This window comes from Lygodium microphyllum, chromosome 5 (assembly GCF_053477565.2).
Source record: "Lygodium microphyllum isolate KBCC chromosome 5, Lygodium_microphyllum_v1.1.10, whole genome shotgun sequence".
Taxonomy (NCBI): Eukaryota; Viridiplantae; Streptophyta; class Polypodiopsida; order Schizaeales; family Lygodiaceae; genus Lygodium; species Lygodium microphyllum.
Window position 1 is genome coordinate 19,261,171 of NC_141139.1, and position 20,087 is coordinate 19,281,257.

General features: G+C 39.9%; 1 protein-coding gene across 4 annotated transcripts in view; it reads right to left on the reverse strand.

Annotated features, from left to right (window-relative positions):
* Positions 1-14,474, reverse strand: part of LOC148035569 (P-loop containing nucleoside triphosphate hydrolases superfamily protein) — a 125,080-nt gene extending 110,606 nt beyond the window's left edge. For all 4 annotated transcript variants that reach the window (XM_087677528.1, XM_087677529.1, XM_087677527.1 and 1 more), the window contains exon 1: positions 14,221-14,474. In XM_087677528.1, coding sequence (XP_087533654.1) covers positions 14,221-14,351 — 131 coding nt within the window. In that variant the 5' untranslated portion in view covers positions 14,352-14,474. The remainder of the gene's footprint in view (positions 1-14,220) is intronic.
* Positions 14,475-20,087: the final 5,613 nt, after the last annotated feature.

The following is a 20,087-nucleotide window of genomic DNA, read 5'->3' on the forward strand; positions in this document are numbered from 1 at the left end:
AGTCGTATCACTTCATTTATTCACTGTGTTCATTATCTCTGAGTTACTCAGAACTCTAACCCTAACTATGAACTTTTATCAGTCCGTGCTTTGTCGTACGATTTCTGTTTATGTTTCTGTGTTAGGGTATTTCTTTACAGAAGTTATAAATGTTTTACAAATTTTTGAGATTGTATCTTGCTAACATTCAACTCTATCACAACACACCAAAGAGTAGTAGTTGGTGGCCATTCACGTGCTTAAACATTGGTATCATGCAGTGCTCGGATCCACTATACAAGAGCAAAAGTGCACAACAAGACCATGAGGACAAGAGCCAGAAGGTAACAATGGAAGACCAAAAAAAGAGCACAAGAATAGAGAAAAAGGAAGCTATATTGCTCAAAATGCAGTGTGGATGTTTTCTCTGTATTCTCTGTCTTTGTCTCAAATGAGAAGGCATATTTATAATGTTACAAAGTGTTTCCGCAAGTGCAATATAAGCTGGCTTCCACTACTTAGTGGACATAAAACTTTTGTACAGTAAGGGATGCATGTGCAGTGAATAAAGGTATATAGTACAAGTTTATGGCTACAGTCCAACAACTACAATGCAAAAAGTATCAAGGTGGTTGGTGTGATCTAGACAATAGATCTACCAAAACATTATCTTTTTCCACACTTGCTGTAAGTTAGTCCGTACAGTAAAAGTTTCAAACTCCACAAAGATTGGGAAAGCTTTGATGGCTTTGATGATAGCCAAGATCTCTCGCTAGGAGGATGGATAGGTCTTTTGAGTGGCTGAGCAAACTCTTGAAGCATAACAGCAGATGTGAAGATGTTGTATTGACGATGCTGGAACCCATAGTAAAGGATAGAGATCATGGGTATATGAGGCCAAATTGGGTGCGGAAGAGTTGATCCAATTGAGACGTCCCAAAAGCTATTGGAGCATTTTGATATTTGGGAGTTTATCAGGAAATTTTAATATATTTTTTAATACATGTCCTTGAAGCTCTATCATACCATAATGAATAATTAATCCTAAAAAATCAACCTGAGTAACAAACATCACAAATTTTGTAGAAGAGAGTACCATGCTTGCCTCTTCTACAACAAGCATAAATCGTGTGAGATGTTCAAGGTGCTGCTTAATAGTCTCAAAAAATACCAAAATGTCATCAATATATACAAGATAAAAGGGAAACTTAGAGAAAACTAAATCATTCTAGCCCTGGAAATAAGTGCGAGTGATTTTAACTCCAAAAGGAAGAATCATCCATTGGTGATGTCCATGGGGAACACAGAATGTTGTTTTATACATGTTCTTCGATTTAAGAGGCAGCTACCAAAATCCTAATTTGAGATCAAATTTACTTTAAAATTTTCCCTTTTTAATCCTTTTGATCAAAATGTCTTTGAGAGGAATGGGATGTCCATGGCCAAGTAAATATTTATTGAGGGGTTTGTAATTAATGACCAATCTCTTATTGCCGCTCTTTTGTTCTAAATGTTTATTAACATAGAATCCTTGGCATGCCCATTTGAAGATAGTTGGCTCTATGAGATGTTTCTGAAGGTCTGTGATTTCTACTTACATAAAACAAGATCTTCTTCCTTTATGCCTTTGTGCACTGCCTTGGTGGGTACAACATTATCCTTCAAGGGACGGAGTCATAGTCTCAGAGTGTGTTATGGGCTAGCATCCCAAGTGTGTCTTCATGCCTAGGATTTCGGCATATTATATGGATATATTGAGATTGCTTTGCTGAGCTACATGTGATACAAGATCTTTGGATTGCACCTTTATTATTGTCTTTGGATTCATCTAATCTTTATATTCTCTTTCTTTCATCCTGTTCCAGGACTCAAAATCTTTGTACCCTTCTATCTTTTACCCCTCTGGTAGACCTTTAACCTTACATGCTTGTAAATGGCAACAGGCTTTTAGTCTACTTGAACTCTTGTGGTTCAACAACTTCGTTGCCCTTTACCACATTGACTATCTTCCCCAACTACTGCATTAGCTACACAAGTATAGCTCTCTTGCAAGAGACTTCTTTGAAGATCCCAATGACCTCCTCCATCTTGGTAGCCTACTAATGAACAAGAATGACAGTATGCAAGTATCCACATGCCACATCCTTGGCATAGCTACCTTCTAGTGGAAACTGGTTGCAATGGAAACTAGTTCCCTTTCATGGAAACCAGTTGCAAAGCGTAAACCTTATAGTTTTTCTTGAAACATAAGAGGGTCATCATGCATATACTACCGCATTTAACAGGTTACCTCTTGAATATTTTTATCATGGTTTTTCATTTCCTGCTGAAGCTAATATTTAGTTTGCTGAATTTTCTGTGAAGAAGGAGAAGGGGTTATAGAATATACACTTCTACCAAATCTCTCTAATAAGGGAGCTTGAGTCTTTTGCCCATGATATGAGACAATAATATGATCCTACCAGAAAGTGTAAGGGGTCAAATGCTGCAGGATATCTGTACCAATAAGCAAATTATATCCCATTTGGCGCATTAACTGAATCTCAATGGGCAATTTTATTTCACCGAGTAAACAAAAGCTTTTCTTATTTTTGTCAAGGTGAGCCTCTTATTGTTGGAGAGCTCTACTATAATAGGACTACTTTCTTGGATGAGGTCTGGAGCAAACAATTCATAGGGAGCAATAGTGAGACCGGAACCTGTGTAACCAGCCTTCCTTCCGTGGATGGGTGGTAAATCCCTAATTACAACTTAATTACAGCAGCAAACAATTAATGCAAATTTGAAAATACAAATTTACCTACTAATCTTGGACAATGCACACCCGATGCCCAAAATCGACGCCCCTTTTGGTATTTCTTTAACTTTATTGAAGAAAAAATTGATTTACATTGGGATTCTCCCAATCCCCTTTGCAATCCAAACTCCCCTTGCTGTCCAAAGTGACCACCAAGTCTTCAATCTCATTTGCCCCTTGATTTGGACACTTAATTGGCCTTCACCCACTTCATAGACGATTGAAATGCCCCAAATTAACGGCTGGCTAGTCCTCCACCTAAATTTAGCTAAAATTCACCTTCAACCTTTTTAAATCCAAGTCTTGGAGCTTCCAATTTCTGGCACACTTCCCGAGGCTGCTGGTAAACCCTAATTTTTGTTGTAAATTAGAGTTTACAGTAGATAAATTTGTAATTTCTCAGCCTCCAAGGGTCCAAATGCTGAGATCTTCAGAGCAAGGCTATGAAATGGCTGAGATGAGAGAAAAAGCTGTAGAGAGAGAAAATTTAGAGTTTTGTTGCGAAGAACGACTGAAAATCAGTCAAATGTAGTTGCTGCCCTGCCACAACAGCTTGTAGATGCAAAGAACTGAAGAAAAGCTGTTATTTACTGTTGCTGCCCTGTCTCAACAGCCTGTAGATGCTGTCACCTGCTATTGATTAGTCTTCTCTTGCCCCTAACTGCCTCAAAAGGTCCTCCAATGGCTGCAAATCAAATCAACAGCATCTCCTCCCTCTCTCTTGCAAGTTGAATACACTAAAAATGCCTCTCTCTAGCCTCTAAAGACGTTTTTCAGTCTTGCATGGGCATTTTTGACTAGTGACAACCTTCCCAAATGGTTTTTCTAGCATTAGCCATAATTAAATATTAATTTTCAATCTTTAAAAACCGAAAATTAATATAATAATTATTTTGGTGCCCTAAAAAATAATCTAACTGGCCAATAATTAAATTGGCTAGGCAACTTCCATTCCCAAGTGTCTTTGTGCCATCTTTGACCATCAGATTAGCATTAGGTACCATTAAACACCACTTCTCTAGTGTCAACAACTAACACTTATGGCCAGATGAATGACCTAAGCCAACAACTAGCACCAGATACCACCAAGTACTTGTGCGGCATAACTTATAGCAACTTTTGCCTTTGACGTCCCCTGATTTCCTCGGGTCCCGAGCTCATAAATTTACTTTAACCCCAGTTGCACTTCACATGTGCAACATTTACTTAATCATGTGATTAAAAATTAACCCACATGTTAAGTGAGGCTTCAAAAATACATGTCCTCATGACAACCTGTGTTTATTAAGGCATCCAAGAAAAATTGAAACTTTCTTGTAGGGCATAGCCTGACACATACTATTGGAATCAAGCCACCACCTTCAAGAAGATTGATTACATAAGCCTAGACAGTGTGTTTCGTCCAAGTAGTCCAAATAGGGTTAACAAGGTTAATGGCTTTAAAAGAGGAAGGTGGTGATGTAGCCATTTCCTTAAGCACATCTATAGTAGCTTGAGCATATGCTTTTGGTCTTGAATTGAGCGCTTAAGGCTTTTACAAAGAGAATGCAACTGAACCTACATTGCTTGAAAAGCATCAATCATGTCTACCATTTAACTAGTCGTGGAAGTAACGGTCTAGGTTAATTCATCCACAAATTGTTGCACGGTCCTGGGGTTGTGGATTTTCTCTAGCTTATGTGGTACAAAGATATTAGCTTTTTTTAGAGTGTATGTACTTAATGTACCATGGTGAGGAAAGTCATGAGGATTAGAAAACTGTTCTGCCTTCGAGTTTTTCTTTATGTTTCTTTTTATGTCTTAAAGACAAAGTTTCTAGATCAGAAGAAGAAGATTGAGTTGGACTTTTCTCTTCGTCAAAAGAAGAGGTTTTATGATTATGCTTATCTTTCCCGTTGTGAGATGCTTGTTTAGATATAGATGCTCCAAGGAGATCTCAAATGAATGTTACCTTTCTCTAACAAGGCATTGCCAAAACAAACCCTCATGTTGGTACGATCTAGCAACTAATTTAAGACAAAACCATAGCTCGTAGAGCTTAGGTATTTCAAATGTGAGCAAGCTGGCTACCAAGAGAGAAAAAGTGTAAAGTATTCCATCAGCAATGATTTGCTTTTAACAAAGGCAAAGTTAAGGGTATATGCCAACAATTGTCTCAATGCACCTAGTGATGAACATTGAGTTTGATATATCAAGCCACACCATGGATCACCAATACTTAGTATTAATCACACATTGAGTTGCTTGCAAATAAACAAGCTATCCACAAGCAGTTGTCACGAATGCGCCCAGTGATTAACAATGAGTTTAGGACTTCATATACTCAGGGCAATGGCACGCCGATACTAAGTATTGATCACACATAACACCCTTTGTGGATGCATACATGCATAAGTGCCAATTGTATCAACCTATTGAAGCTAATTGGCAAAAGTAGGTTGGGCTCTTATATTCCTTGCAAATTCCTAATGGATTAGCACTTCCACAAATTTTTGGGTGGAATTGGCCCCCTGAAGCCTTTGTCATGATGCAATCAAGGTCCTCATGGAGTGATTTCCATCAATAGCATGTTTCATCTTTACTAGCCGAACTCCGCAAAGCCACGAATTGGCTTATTTGTTTGTCGATCAGTTAGTATTTTATATGGTTCTCCCAAAGAAATCAACAAATGACCATGAATATAAGTACAATATTGTTTCTAGCAACGAGTCTTCCACCAATGGAGACCCGTTTATTACATGGTTGCCCAATAAAATAGGCGATGGCTGCAACTCATTTGCCATTTTTGGCAAATGAACTTTCGTGGGGTTGAAGCCCCATTTCTCTTTATCCTCCTCCATAATCTTGAGATTGATGAATAGAACATAAAGCATAATCAATTCATATGCCTCGCACATCTACCATTGTCAATCTGATTGGAAGTACCATCTTCCATGGACCAGGTATTGCATTTTGGTTGTAATAATACTAAAATATAGTCTATTAGCTTTGAATCCAGCTTGTTCTCATCAATGGACAGTTATAAGTCAACGCCATCAACCTATTATACATTCTCTTCGCGGCATCTTTCTGCTTGAATTGCCTCTACGATATCGCATTCAATGGTGCCCCATGTGAACTGTTTGAAAATACCCTTGGGGCAAGGTGAATAGGTCATCTACATTGAGGAAATGTATCACTAGGATGTGAATTTTTCATGCTTTGCTTAGCATTTGATTTAGTTGTTAATCAAATGTGCAAATGTGAGGACCATATGTGTGTACAAGTCAATTAAGTCACAATATAAGTTCTAATGGTCAGATACTAGGTAGTGCCTAGTGACAATTTAGGCCTAGCCTCTAAGGTATTCAATTAGCCATTAAATGTCACTAGTGACCTTAGGATGTAGACATTAATGAATTAATGAATGTTGGTTCTAAGAGCTAATTAATACTCAAGATCACTTGGGAGTCAAAATGGCCTAGCCAATTTAAGTGTGGATGAGCACGTCTAATTTTTTTAGGCAAGGACAAGGGCAAAATTAATTTTTAGAATTATTAATTTTGAAAATTATTTAAGCTATAAGCATCATCCACAATTGTATTGCTGTTGTTCCATGCCACCCAACATCCTCGAATACTCCTCCAACTATCGCCAACAATTTCCAGCCTTACTTTTGCTGCCAGCAGTCTTGTATACACCCTAATACCACCTATGTTTTCATATTGTAGCCTAGGCTGACACATTGCTGCCACCTCCACTCAAACACCATCTGATTGCTGCAATTCAAGATCCCTTTGGAATACAACACGCTCTCAGATTTGTTATGAGTGTCTCCCACTCCTCTTCTAGCTCCCCAATCCACTCGAGAGACAGAGGTTTGAGGCCCGTTATATCATTACCTTGTCAAAGTGAAGAGGTGCGGAAGCGTATAACCAAGACAAAGTGAATAGAGAGAGAAAGAGAGTGAAACACACAAAATCTACAATGAAGAATGCTGTATAAGGAAGCAGATATGTACACGGGCCTGGAGTGTATGTCTGCATATGTCTCCACCTCAAAGATCTCACAATTTGTGAACCTCGAAGTAGTCTCCACGATCAGCAATCCGGAAACCTGTGATCAGAATCTATGAAAGTGTGTGCTGAAAACAGGCAATAAATAGCCTGAGAAAAATGACAAAAATATGTTGTACTGTCCGACCAAACAAAAAACTGTCCAACTGCCTGCTGACATGGCAAGCAGACCACCGTTGCCATGTGGCACACTGCAGACTGTACAGAACTACCAGCACACACAATTGACAAGAAATACGTCCAGGAGATGACAATCTCTTAACGCCCCCTCTCAGATCTTGGACAAGGCAGAAGGCTAAGGGATTTGGAGTGTTGTTGAAGTAAAGCCTGAGGAAGTGCCTTCATAAACAAGTCTAGAAGATTGTCCTCTATCTTGCAATAGACCATATCAATAGTCTCATCCAAAAGCTTCTCCCTAATGAAATGGTATTGGATCTCGATGTGCTTCATCCTAGCACCAAACACAGGGTTGTGGGCCAAGGCAATACAACTCTCATTGTCGCACTGAAGGACAATAGAACCTGTATGTGAGCAGCCAAGCTCCTCTAATAACCTACGAACCCACATTGCCTCACATGCAGTAGAAGGCACTGCCCGATACTCCACCTCAATCAAAGATAGGGCAACCGTGAGCTACTTCTTGATGCTCCAAGAGACAACGCTGGCACCCAAGGTAAAGTAGTAACTATCGTGGACCTCCAATAATCCACATCACTAGCCCAATCTGAATCACTCCATCCAATAAGTACGTACCAAGTTTACATCACTTATACCTGCTAGATAATAGATCCCAAGATCAAGGATCCCCCAAAGGAACCTCAAAATCCTCTGAGCAGCCTGCCAATGCACCATCTTGGGTTCGCTCATGAGCCCGGCCAACACACCTACAACATAACATGAGTCAACACAAGTATTGGGAAACTAGATCAAGGAGCCAACCAACTAGCATCCGCCAAAGGAGAATCGAAATGAGCTGTAGCCTTCCAATTCGGATCCATAGAGGTCATAATAGACTTGCATCCCTCCATCTTACACATAGTCAAGAGCCCCCTTGAATTCTGATAGATCTCATGACCAAGAAAGAAGTGAAAAAGGCCCATATCCGTCATCTCAAACTTCTCATGAAGTGTTGCCTCCGTCTACCCGACCATCTGAGCATGGTCACCTGTCACAATCAAGTCATCCACATAAAGGACAAACAGCACACAACCTCCACCTGAGGTGTGAACATAAAGCTAGGGGTCAGGCTTGGAACACCAATACCCCAATCGCTCTTGGGGGAACAAGTGAATCTTCTCATTCCAAGCACAGAGAGTCTACTTAAGACCATAAAGGGCCTTCCTCAACCAGTACACCTTACCATCAAAAGAACTAAAGCCTGGAGGCTGCTCAACATAGATCTCCTCCTTCAACTCCCCATTCAAGAAGGCAAACTTCACACCCAGCTGATAGACTGGCCATCTCCTATGGCTAGCCAAGGCAAGAACGGCATGAATAGTAGCCATCCGAGTTGTAGGGGCCATCATGATATGGGCCATCTCAATCACACTGTGATTCTTCCACTCCAATATGCCATTCTCCTAAGGGATGTTTATATTGGCAAACTCCTGGTGGATACCACGATTTGCACAAAAATGAGCAAGCTCATTAGAAACAAATTCTCTGCCCTTATCCAATCATTACATCTTGCGTTTCCGGCCCGATTGGTTCTCCTCAAAGAGCAACCAATCCATGAAGTTGGAGAAAGCCTCCGACTTCAGCTTCAAAATATAAGCCCATCTCATCCTGCTGCAATCAACTACAATTAGCATGAAATACAAGCTCCCTTTAAGGGACTCTGTCCTCATTACTTCACAAAGCTCGATAGAAACATGCTCCAAGGGTGCGGAAGACCGCCACGAAGCCTAGTTGGGAATAGCATCACAAGTTTGCTTCCCACAAATGCAGGATACACATGGCTGGTAGCTCACCACAATATCTGGCAAACCTCGAACAAGTTGTCCCTTAGATACCTTTCAAAGGTAATCATAGTTGAGGTGGCCAAACCGAGCATGCCAAACCTCGAACTCTGTCTAAGAGATAAGAAGAAGAGAAGTCAAGGTAGAAGAAGACCACAACTTGTAGACTCCATTCTCCTCATAACCTAAAGTAAGGACCTGTCTTGATCCACGATCAAGAATCTGAAAGGAATCCACATTAAACTCAACCAAGAGACCGAGGGCACAAATATTATGCACCGAAAGCATATGGTATCCCAAGGCCGGCACGTAAAGTAACTCGAATGTATGGGCACCACCTTGCCCATCTAGAATAAGATGCATGTTACCCTGTCCTTGAATAGGGATAGAAGAACTATTACCAATGGGAATTTGGCCATGCAAAGGCCGCAAATGAGCAACATCTGCTGAAAAAGGAGTCATGTGCCAAGAGGCACCACTGTTAACAATCCACTCCCAAGTGTATGGGGCCATCAATGCAACATTAAAGGCCTTCAAGGGTCAATGCCTTGCCCTCAACCACCTCCAAATGGAGGAAAGCTATTGACGAGGGAGCAATCGCTGCTCCAGAATCCTTTGAAGATTTCTCCTTCTTCTCCTTTTCTTTCTTCTCCTTGTCGGGGCAGCCCTTCTTCCAGTGACCTGTCTTGCCACAGATGTGGCAAGTGGACTCCTTTTCCTTGTCCTTCTTTGATTTGTCCTCCTTCTTCTTTTGGTCCTTCGCCGACTAGCCTATTAAAGCCTCCGATTTAGAAGCATTGGTCCCTTTCAATTGCTCCTCTTAGTCCAAGACCATAGAAACCTGACCACCCTGAGGCAATCAAGGCGGAATAAAAACCACAAAAACGAGGCAGTAACTATGAAAGAAGAGTTATCACCATGTCTTCAAAAATGATCACCTTCCCTATGTTTTGTAATTGCATCTAAAGCTGCCTCAGCTTGTTAATATGCTCCCGCATAAAAAATGACTTGTTCACACTCATGGTCCTCATCTGCACTTCCAAATAAACTTATTTCATAATAGTCATGTGATTATACATCTGATCAAGCTCCAGCCATATCTCCCGAGCCACCATCAAATGCTCTATATGGGAGAAATAAAAACGAGCAAATGCGAGCATTTAGTTTGTCCCAATGTGCCTAAGCCTTTGCCAACTCCAACTTATCACTTGTAAAGAGTCTGGACTCATCTCTCTCGAAGGACGGTGGATAGCCTCTATAACAAGCTCCGCCTAATCATTGGACTCCAAAATGGCAAGCATCATAACCTGTCAGATGCAATAATTCTCACCATCAAGCTTTTGATCTGACAGAAGAGCCGGTAATACGAGCACCTTCCGGTCCATGATCGCATGAAACTCTATCTCGGTCTCAAAAGATATCTCCACCTAAAATGCTTGCACTAAACCCAAAAAGCAACCCCCTCTGACTGTTCTAATGCAGTTTGCTAGGGCTCTTCACCACTTGTCCCGCTCCTTGTTCACTCGCCGGAGGCAATGAAAATGTAAAATCTGCACTCAAAGGGCCCAAAACGCAGCCTTCTTCCTTCTTAAACAGCAAAAATCAGCATCAGCTTCAGTAACTCTGTTCCTTTCTCGCATGCCCATGCTCATCTCAGCTTTGTTCTAATGTACAACCCTCCTGCTCACCCTTGAACGCTGAAAACCCGGCTTTGTGTCGCACTGAAAAATTCTCTTCAAATAGGTCCACCCTTAGTCAATCCTTCAATGCTCTGATACCATGTCAAAGTGAAGTGATGCGGAAGCATATGACCAAGACAGAGTGCACAGAGATAGGAGAGAGAGAGAGAGGAACACAAAAAACCTTCAATGAAGAATGTTGTATAAGGAAGCAAATATATACACGGGTGCAAAGTGTATGTCTATGTATGTCTCCACCTTGAAGATCTCACAATCAGTGAACCTTGAAACAGTCTCCACAATCAAGAATCTTGAAACCTGTGATCAGAATCTACGAAAGTGTGTACTGAAAACAAGCAATAAATAGCTTGAGAAAAATTACAAAAATATGTTGTCTATTGCATTGAATGCAGCCAATTGTACTATCCAACCAGACACTATCCGCCGACCAATGCTGCCACATGGCACACCTACCTACTGACGCGGCACACCTGCAGACTGTACAGAACTGCCAACACACACAATTGACATGACACTCTCCAGCTTATACTCTCTCCCCTGACTCTCGAGACACCAATGTTCAAGGTTTAGTCTTCCTTCACTACATAGTGTGCTTGCTACACAAGCATTGTATTTACTATTTATTCAGATTCATTCAATTTCTTATTCAATGTGTTCATTGTCTCTTATTTACTATTTGCTACACAAGCATTGTATTTACTATTTATTCAGATTCGTTCAATTTCTTATTCATTGTGTTCATTGTCTCTAAGTTACCCTAACCCTAACTGTTTTCTTTTATCAATTTGTGCCATTGTCGTTCGATTGTGTTTGAGTTTCTGTGTAAGGGTATTTCCTCACATGGTATCAAATCTAGGTTCTCTTTGAAGAAACCTAGACCCTAATCTAAAAGCTCTTCTCAAAAGCAAAGAATCACAATAGGTTAGATAACTTTGAACACATCTACATCCACCCCATCCCAAAATAGCCTATGCCGAGAATTGAGCAAAAGTGACATCCATTGCTAACTCCAGAAGGTTCTAACACAACTAGAGATCCTTCTGACTATATTAGTGACATTACCAATGAGCGACAACTAATCTTGGCTCATAGAGCTAGGAAAGCCGAAGAGCTATAGTGACAAGCCTTAAAACAAAAGCTACATGCAGAACATATATTTGGTTTTTTCTCATCAAATGTAGTGCACAAATTCGATAATGTTGTAGGGCTGTCGAGACCTACGAAGGATTCACATACACAACCTTTTGACAAGCATACCTATTGGTCTAGGAAAGCTCCTATGGCTCATTCATTCAAGGAAAGATATTGAATACTCTATTTTCATACTCAATTTGTTATTTAGTGCATCAAAGATGTCTCGCTAGATCTCCTATTTATGTGCATTTCCTTCGTGGGTTTTGGTTAGTAACATATGTCAAGTGTGCTTATGCTTATAGTTTACATTTTAGCAAACGACTAACCCTGCACACATACACTGATTCTAACTAGGTCACAAACTTGGACGCCTCACATTCCTATGGCAGCTACATGTTCTCCCTAGGCTTGGCTTTGATCTTTGGTCTAGCTGTAAACATAACACAATTGTTGCATCTTCAGCCAAGCCAAGGCTGAGTTTCAAGCTCTCTATGATAGTACCACCAAGGCCATCTACATGAGGAGCTTGCCAGCAAAGCTACAGTTTCCATGTCAAATCCTAACAATGATTTATTGCGACAACCAAAGTGACATAACACTTGCTGGCAACCCCATCATCAATTCAAAGATGAAGCACGTGGGGATACCACTATCATTTTACTAAAGAGTTGACAGAGATAGGCACCATCTACTTAGAGTCTGTGTCATCATCCCAACAATTTCACCACCATGGCACTCCCTCCCCTTCAACATCAGCATGATGAGGAGAGAGGGTCACCATAGCTCTCCCTCTGACCATCCCGTGGTGAGAGGGAGTGGCTACTTCTCTTGGTGCTTACACAATTTTGGTCATCATTACTTCATTTCCATATGTACTTGTATCATTATCAATATTTGTCTAGATGATCATACTTATAGAAGGATGCTTAGGCAAGTGAACAATTATGACACTGTTCAAGTGGCATTATTGCACTATGCATTGCATTTTGTTTGAGCATAATACCTTGCATGCATCATGCAATGGCATTATGTTTTTGTACAAAGAGGGTGTTTTGAATTGGGGGGAAACCTCTATTTACATGTACCTATCTAACAATGAAAATTCCTTGCATTTGTGTACCACAATTTCCTTTTACCTCATCATAGGATAGTGGACTTTAGATCCACCATATTCACAACATCTCACTATTCACATGGTAATCTATTGTGACATTATATCATGGCAATACGTAGCAAATACCCTCGCCATTTACCTTATCGATATCACTTCTTACAAGGCTTTTGTTTATGGAGGATGTTACTTTTTCCTTGCTTTTCATCATTAAAAGCCATTTTAAAAGTGAAAGATAAGAAAAATCTTAATACCCTTTCAGTAGAACTATCTAATAGAAGATATCCAAAACCTCTATAATCTTAGCAAGATCCTCAACGACCACAGAGCACCCTTGGATTGATACCTGGGCTACTTTCTGGTGGCACCTTTCAAGTATGAAATGAGGGTAGAGACTGACTTTCACTTGTCTCAAGCAAAGTCATTTTGGACATGAGAGGGGGAATTAGACTACTAAATTAAGGATTTTCACTAAATTTAGACAAAAGTAGTGAAAGTCACAAGAAATAAGAAAAACCTTATATCACAAAAAAAGGTGTGCTAAAATAACTATTCTGGCCTAAGGCTAGAATTTTGAGTTTGTGTACTATCTTGCAAGGGATGGGACAAATCTTTTCACAATAAATCTCTTCACAAAAAGTCTTTCATTGTCTTTGATTATTAATACTCCTAGGTATTTAAATACACCCAAGATGCAATGTGAGGTGATTTTCTCCTACTTAAGAACTGTGTCACTTTGTCATGGAGGACATTAGAACTTAGGAGTTCTATCCACTAATACACACCGCTGTGGTCACTTCTTGCCAATGTAGCCTTGTAGCCATCTCTCTTTGACTTGTTCTTCGTGGTCAATGCTCTCACCCAATGCACATGCATTCACCCAAGGATGGATTCTTTTATGGAGTGCTTTCATCATCTATGACGACTTACTTCACTATCTTCAGCAACACCATGTTGACCATTCTGGCAGTTCTCAGCAGCTTCTACAATAAGCCTTGCTGTTTCTTCTCGCTTTTCATAGGGTTTCAATACTCGTAACAAATAGAAACATAGTAAACCACAATCTCGCACAGACATAAAAGCAGGCCCCGGTACTTTAACCAGTAACGATGTTAAGGATAACGATTTCTGTTATCCAACGTATGCTGCAAGAAAGCTTCATGCCATAAGGTTTGTCCTCAAATCTTGCCAATGCAAGAAAGCTTCATGGCATATTGTTTGTCCTCAAGTTTTGTGAATGCCTCGACTTGTATTTGTACAGGTAGGAAAGAAAGCACAAATACAGCACGGTTCTATCAATCATACAGAAGCTTTTCTAATGGACATTCATGTAAACAACCGAGTTCAGTCTTGTCGGCTTGGCAAATGGTGATAAGACAACCCAGGAGACTGAGCGACATCAAGAGGCTCAGCCACAGAGTGTTTTAGGCATCTTCCTGCGATGCAAAACAGAAAAGCTTTTGCGTTAACAATCAGAAGGTCTCACCAGGCTTCCTTTTGACGAGCAAATTCCTCTTCGGAGACCGTGTCTTCATTGCTATCCAATGCCTCTATCTCTTTCCAACGCCTGATGAGGGCTGCCTCGCGCTCCGCCAGAAGACGAGACTGTGGAGCCATGACTCATTACAGACCATCGGCCTCCATTGAGCTACGATGGGAGCGCGTGCATATCGTCAAAACCGATCGGGCCCAGTCTTTATGCATGAGAAAATTTGTCAGGACGACTCTTTTCCGAATACTGATAGCGTGCAAGGACCTCTTAGGCCCCCAACTCTTAGGAGCAATATTTTATTACGAGTGAAATTGTTCTCTTCCCTGCCAATATGAAGGAATTACATTAATCGAAATATCTACATCAGCATTGCTAACAGGCATAGCCAAAGACTAATTAGACTCTAGATGGTAGCTTATAAGCCACTTTACAATGGATTTTCCCACTTACTACCTTCAAAATAGCTAAGGCCTCATTTCCACATACTATTCTCTCGGAATCGAACATGTCCTTTTTGGCTCTTGAAACTCTTCTTTTGTTCCACCAAAAAATTTTGTACACTATGGCTCTTGTGATACTCCACACTTTAAGAGTCGCTTCATCCAAATTGACTTGGTCTCCAAAAAGTGTTTTATTTATCTTCAAGTTGGCATTGACACCTCAATCCACTCTTTTCATTGTAACCCAAATCTTTTTGGCCTCGAGGCAATTCCAAAACAAGTGGGTAATGGTTTCACCTACATGCCAACAAAGAACACATAAAGGGGATAGATTTGGGATCATCTTCAACCAATTTTTAGTTGGAATCTTCTTCATCATGATCCTTTATCACGTGAAATTCGATTTTAATTTTGGAGTAGCCTTCCAAACAATCTTCAAGTAATCTTTAGTTGGAATCTTCTTCGTCATGATCCTCCATCACATGAAATTCAATTTTAAGCTTGGAGTAGCCTTCCAAAAAACTCTACCTCTCTTCTTCCACTTGCCAACCTATGTTTGGGAATCTCCTCTTCCATGTTAGTTATGCCTTCAGGAAATTTTCATTATTGGGCTATGCAAAGTCGGCTCTCTTCTTCATCTTACATGTCGATTTTCCATTGTGATTTACAAGAGATTTCCATACATTACCATGCCCAAAAGTTTTAATTGGTGGCCAATCTTCTAACATACTATTCATGACTTCACTCAACCAATCTTTCTCACTTTGGGTGAGGGAGTGTTTACTATTAATGCCCTTCCTGATCACAAATATTGCCAAGTCAAGCCTTTCATTTGCCAAGCAACTTCTGTCTCCATAGGCCCTCGAGAAGCACCATATAACCTACAACAAAGTACAAACCCACTTTATTGATAGTTATGCAAGCTCAGTCCATCTTACCTTATCTGAACCTCGACATGACAATTGGGTCCTTACCTGTCAATACTATGTGCTTTGCAAATAAGTCGTGTTACAAGCTAACTCCAAATAGAGGACATGGTTACTTTAGACCTAGTTGAGTTGTACTTTGACTTAGTGTGTGTGATGAATAATGACGACAAGAAGAGAGTATACTGCTCTCTTTGAGCCTATGGCCCCTATGTCCGTCTCTCTCTCAACGTGAACATGGTATCAAAGTTGATGATGCAACTACAGCAACATCCTTATACAAGCTCATCCACCTTTTGATAAGTAGATACAACTTGGGCTAAAGCAAGTGCATCTTGCTCCTCGACTTCATCTATTTTCTTAATAGTAGCATACAAGATGGCTAGATGATTTGTTCTATCATCCTTTGAGAAGGGAACCTTGGTGTTGAGACCATGGATATTGGAAGATGATGCATACACAATGGCCAGTTGTGGATTATTATTCTTGCACTGCTCCAACAAAGTGACAAATCCACTGACATTGTTGTGCACATAGGCGAGAGGCTTCTTCACTGTATAGTGAAGCTACTAGATGCAAAACATGTGTAAAAGAAACAAGGTCAAAGAGCTTTGCTAGAAAATGCTAGTCATTTAAGTCTCCCTCTCAAATGAATATACCAGCTTTAAAACCACCATCAATTGAGTCAATGATAAGTACTGCACAAAAATGCAAGCAAATTTATGTGTTGAATGTAACCAAGCCACTTAAGCATGAAGTCATGAGGGTAGTCATAGGGAAATGCAATCTTGTAAATGTCAATGTGAAATGGAAGTGATGGACAATCATCAGCTGCTTTGTTAACCATGATGATCCCCACAAAAGTACTAACATTGAACATTCATGCCGCTACATCTAAGGCAGTCTTTCTAATCAGCTTCATTAAGAATAGTTGTTAGTTCATCAAGTAGCAAGACTTAGTGTGCCTCGGCCAATGCTCCAACAATTGCAATATGTTGTTTTTGTCCATCACTGAGAGTTTGAACAAGCATATCAAACTGCCTACGTATGCTCAAAATTTATTAGTACAACCATTACGATTGTAGGCCCAAGCAATGGTTGTCATTGTTACAAGGGAATTGGTTTACCTACTATGTTTTGTGATGCTATAATTGCACTATAAATATAAGTTGAAGGATAGCATATGCACAAGACTATAGCATGTGCTTTACAAGAGGGTTGTTGGACAATATCAAGCATTGAAATTAGTGCAAATGCCATACGGAGGCCACGAGCTAGGCTTGTTAATCCTCTAATGCATATTGTTGCAACCTTGATGTTGCACTTTTTTTTAAAGAGGAAATTGCTATTATCTGTGCAACACAGAATGACTAGAACCAACATATATTGTTTGCACAGTAGAAGGATGTTATTGACTGCAGTGTATGTTTAAGCAATCAAGCTTTTAAGAGATTGGACAATGGCGTGTTTGAAGATGCAAAAATACAACATGCAATGTGTTCCAACAACATCAACGATGTCATTCGTTGCATTGTTCTTTTAGCTCTCATTGACAAGGTGTATGTTGGTTTCTCTTGCTCAGAAATTGTGTGCCTGATTTCAAACATTAGTGATGTAGGAATTGCATTTCAGACAAAATGCACATTAATGTTGTGGAAATGCCTATGTTGTTTGCCCAAGCTATGGCTCCTCCGATGCCAGTCACCAAGTAAAAGTTTCATATTTCAAAACCCAGATCACTAGGTCATCATGCCTACAGCTAAAGTTGATGTTGCATTTGGGCTTGGTCTTTTTAAACTATCGAATGATGTAATTAACCTAATTGGCCTATTGGATGAACTTCCTGTGTAGGAATGTATGCTGAATTTGTTGCAAAACAGAGTTGAAAATTACTGGTTGTTGGAACTATTCGAGCTCTAAATTGGACAAGTACAATTGGTCACTTCTATGTATGTCTCATACACATACTTGAGAATAAAGCACATGTATTGGCTAAGAATGTAATTGTTTATGTAGGGTTTATGCTGCTAAAAATTTTAGACTATTGCCTATTAATAATGTTGCAGCATACCTACATGTTCTTTATGCAGAAAATGAAACCTACTTGGCAAGCAGCTATACATGGTGGTTATAACATATGCCTGGAGATGTTTGCAATGTTTTGAGCTGGAAAATCACTGGTTTTTGTAGTCAATTTACTGTTATAAACTTTTTGGACTGAAACTATCCAGTTTATACAGTGGTTAGTAGACATTGGTCTGTGCAAGGTGTACTTGGTTTGTAGGGACTCAAGCACTGTCTATTTTAAGATTGCATTGAATACATAGAGTTGTAGAGATAGCAAATGTTGATAGGACTGACACATCACTCAAATAGTGAGTGAGAAGTTGGATAACAACAATTATGCTATTTGGAAATTCACTTTCTCATTGGGAAAGGCTATTGGGAGCTTGTGACAGGCGATGAAGTTAAACCTAAGCTTTAAGACAGACATCCAACTCCTAAATAGTAGAAGGCACACTGTGCTTGGCTTGAACATGCTCATAGAGTCCTACACTAGCTCTCATTGTGCATTACGGATGCAATGGTCACGTAGATAATGAGCTGCAAGTCTCCTAAAGATGCTTGGGACATCTTGATGAGATACTATGGTACTACCATTAGTGCCAGAAAAGTATAGATGGAGTAGAAATTTAACACGATGGACACAAAAGGACACTCCATTCAGGATTATGTGATTGAGATAAAGACTGTTGCATATCAACCAGTATCCATTGGGATTGAGGTAGACGATGAGGATTTGGTGGCTATGATTTTGAATGGTCTAGGGCCAGAATACAAGTCTTTTGATAAGTCGATCTCAATCAGGGTTGAAATGACTGACTTTAATGGATTAGGATCCTTGCTTATCCATGAAGAAGTGAATTTGGGTTTGACTATGAGCTCGAGTAGCTCTACAAACAGAGTTGCATCTTTTTACTTTAATCAGTGAGGCCATGGTCATCGTGGCTAAGGTTCTAGCCATGGTAGGGGAATTCAACAACATGCATCTCAGCATGGGTAGAGTCAACAAATACTTGCTAGTAGAGGTGGTGGATACTATCGTGTGAGGGGAAGATCTCAGTCTAGGGGCAAAGGATCATAGCACACTCAGTCTATTCACGAGAATGCAAATAGGGATAAAGATTTCCATTACCATGGAAAATATAGCCACATTGCAAAAGAGTGTTGGAAGAAGTAGGCTAATCAAAAGGGTAGACAATAGGGATAATGTGCATCATCTAGTCATGCAAAGCCTGAGACTGATGAGAGACTGTTTGCTATGACTTATGTGCAAAACAAGGGCAAGTAGTAAGAAAAGTCTAATGATATTTAGTATATAGATTATGGTGCCTCAAACCACATGACACACATGGTGAGTGGTTTGATGAATTGAAAACATGTGCTAATGGCTATGTATGCATTGGAGATGATTCTCAACATGACATAGCACACATAGGAATTGTTTCTTTGGTTATGCCTAATGGTTGGTAAGAAAAAGAAATTGCATGATGTCTTGCATGTTCCATTGGTCACCAAGATTCTATTATCTGTTGGCCAAATGGTTGAGCAGAATCTGCATGTACAATTTAATATAGACATTGATATATGGCATAAACTGATTAGACATATAAAAGTCCAAAAGCTAAAAACTATGCCGCATTAGGACTTGGTTACACGGCTACCAAGGTTTAAGTATGCTGATTTGGGACATATATACTCAACATGTTAGTTTGGGAAACAAGCCACATTTCCATTTACAAAGAGTACACAGAATAGTAGCAAGCATTCATAGCTTGTGCACTTAGATCAAATGTCTGGGAACCTGCTCATAATGTATCACTTGGTGGGTCTAGATATTATGTGATATTTGTGGATGACTATAGCAGGTATACATGGTATACATCCTAAAGCATAAGGATGAGGTTTTGGATAGCTTTATGGATTTTGAAGCTCATGCAGAAAAAGAGCTTAATAGTTATGTCTCATGTTTACAGTCTAATCGTGGTGGAGAGTACTTAGGAAAGCATGGGATCAAGATGCAGTTAACTTACAACTATACTCCACAATAGAATGGAGTGGCTAAAAGAAAGAACGGGGTGATTATGGAGGTAGGATGCTTTTTCAAGATCCAATTGTACAGATGGACTAGTAGAAATTTTGTGGCCATAATAACATTTAGGATATTGTCGAATATGGATTTCCCCCTCAGGATTCCATATTGCAATGGATTCGTATGTGTCTAGATAATTTGCCCCAACCTCAAAAAGTGCTCTGCTCAATAACTTATTGGCAATGATCATCAATGAAATGGGCCTCCAATGCCCCAATTTAGTGCATTGCTATAGCATGGGCACCAAAGATATTACAATATTTTTTACCACGAGTCTAGGAGTAAATTTTTAACCCAATACCAATCAATCAATTTACCGATACTTGAAAAGTGGAGCAGGAG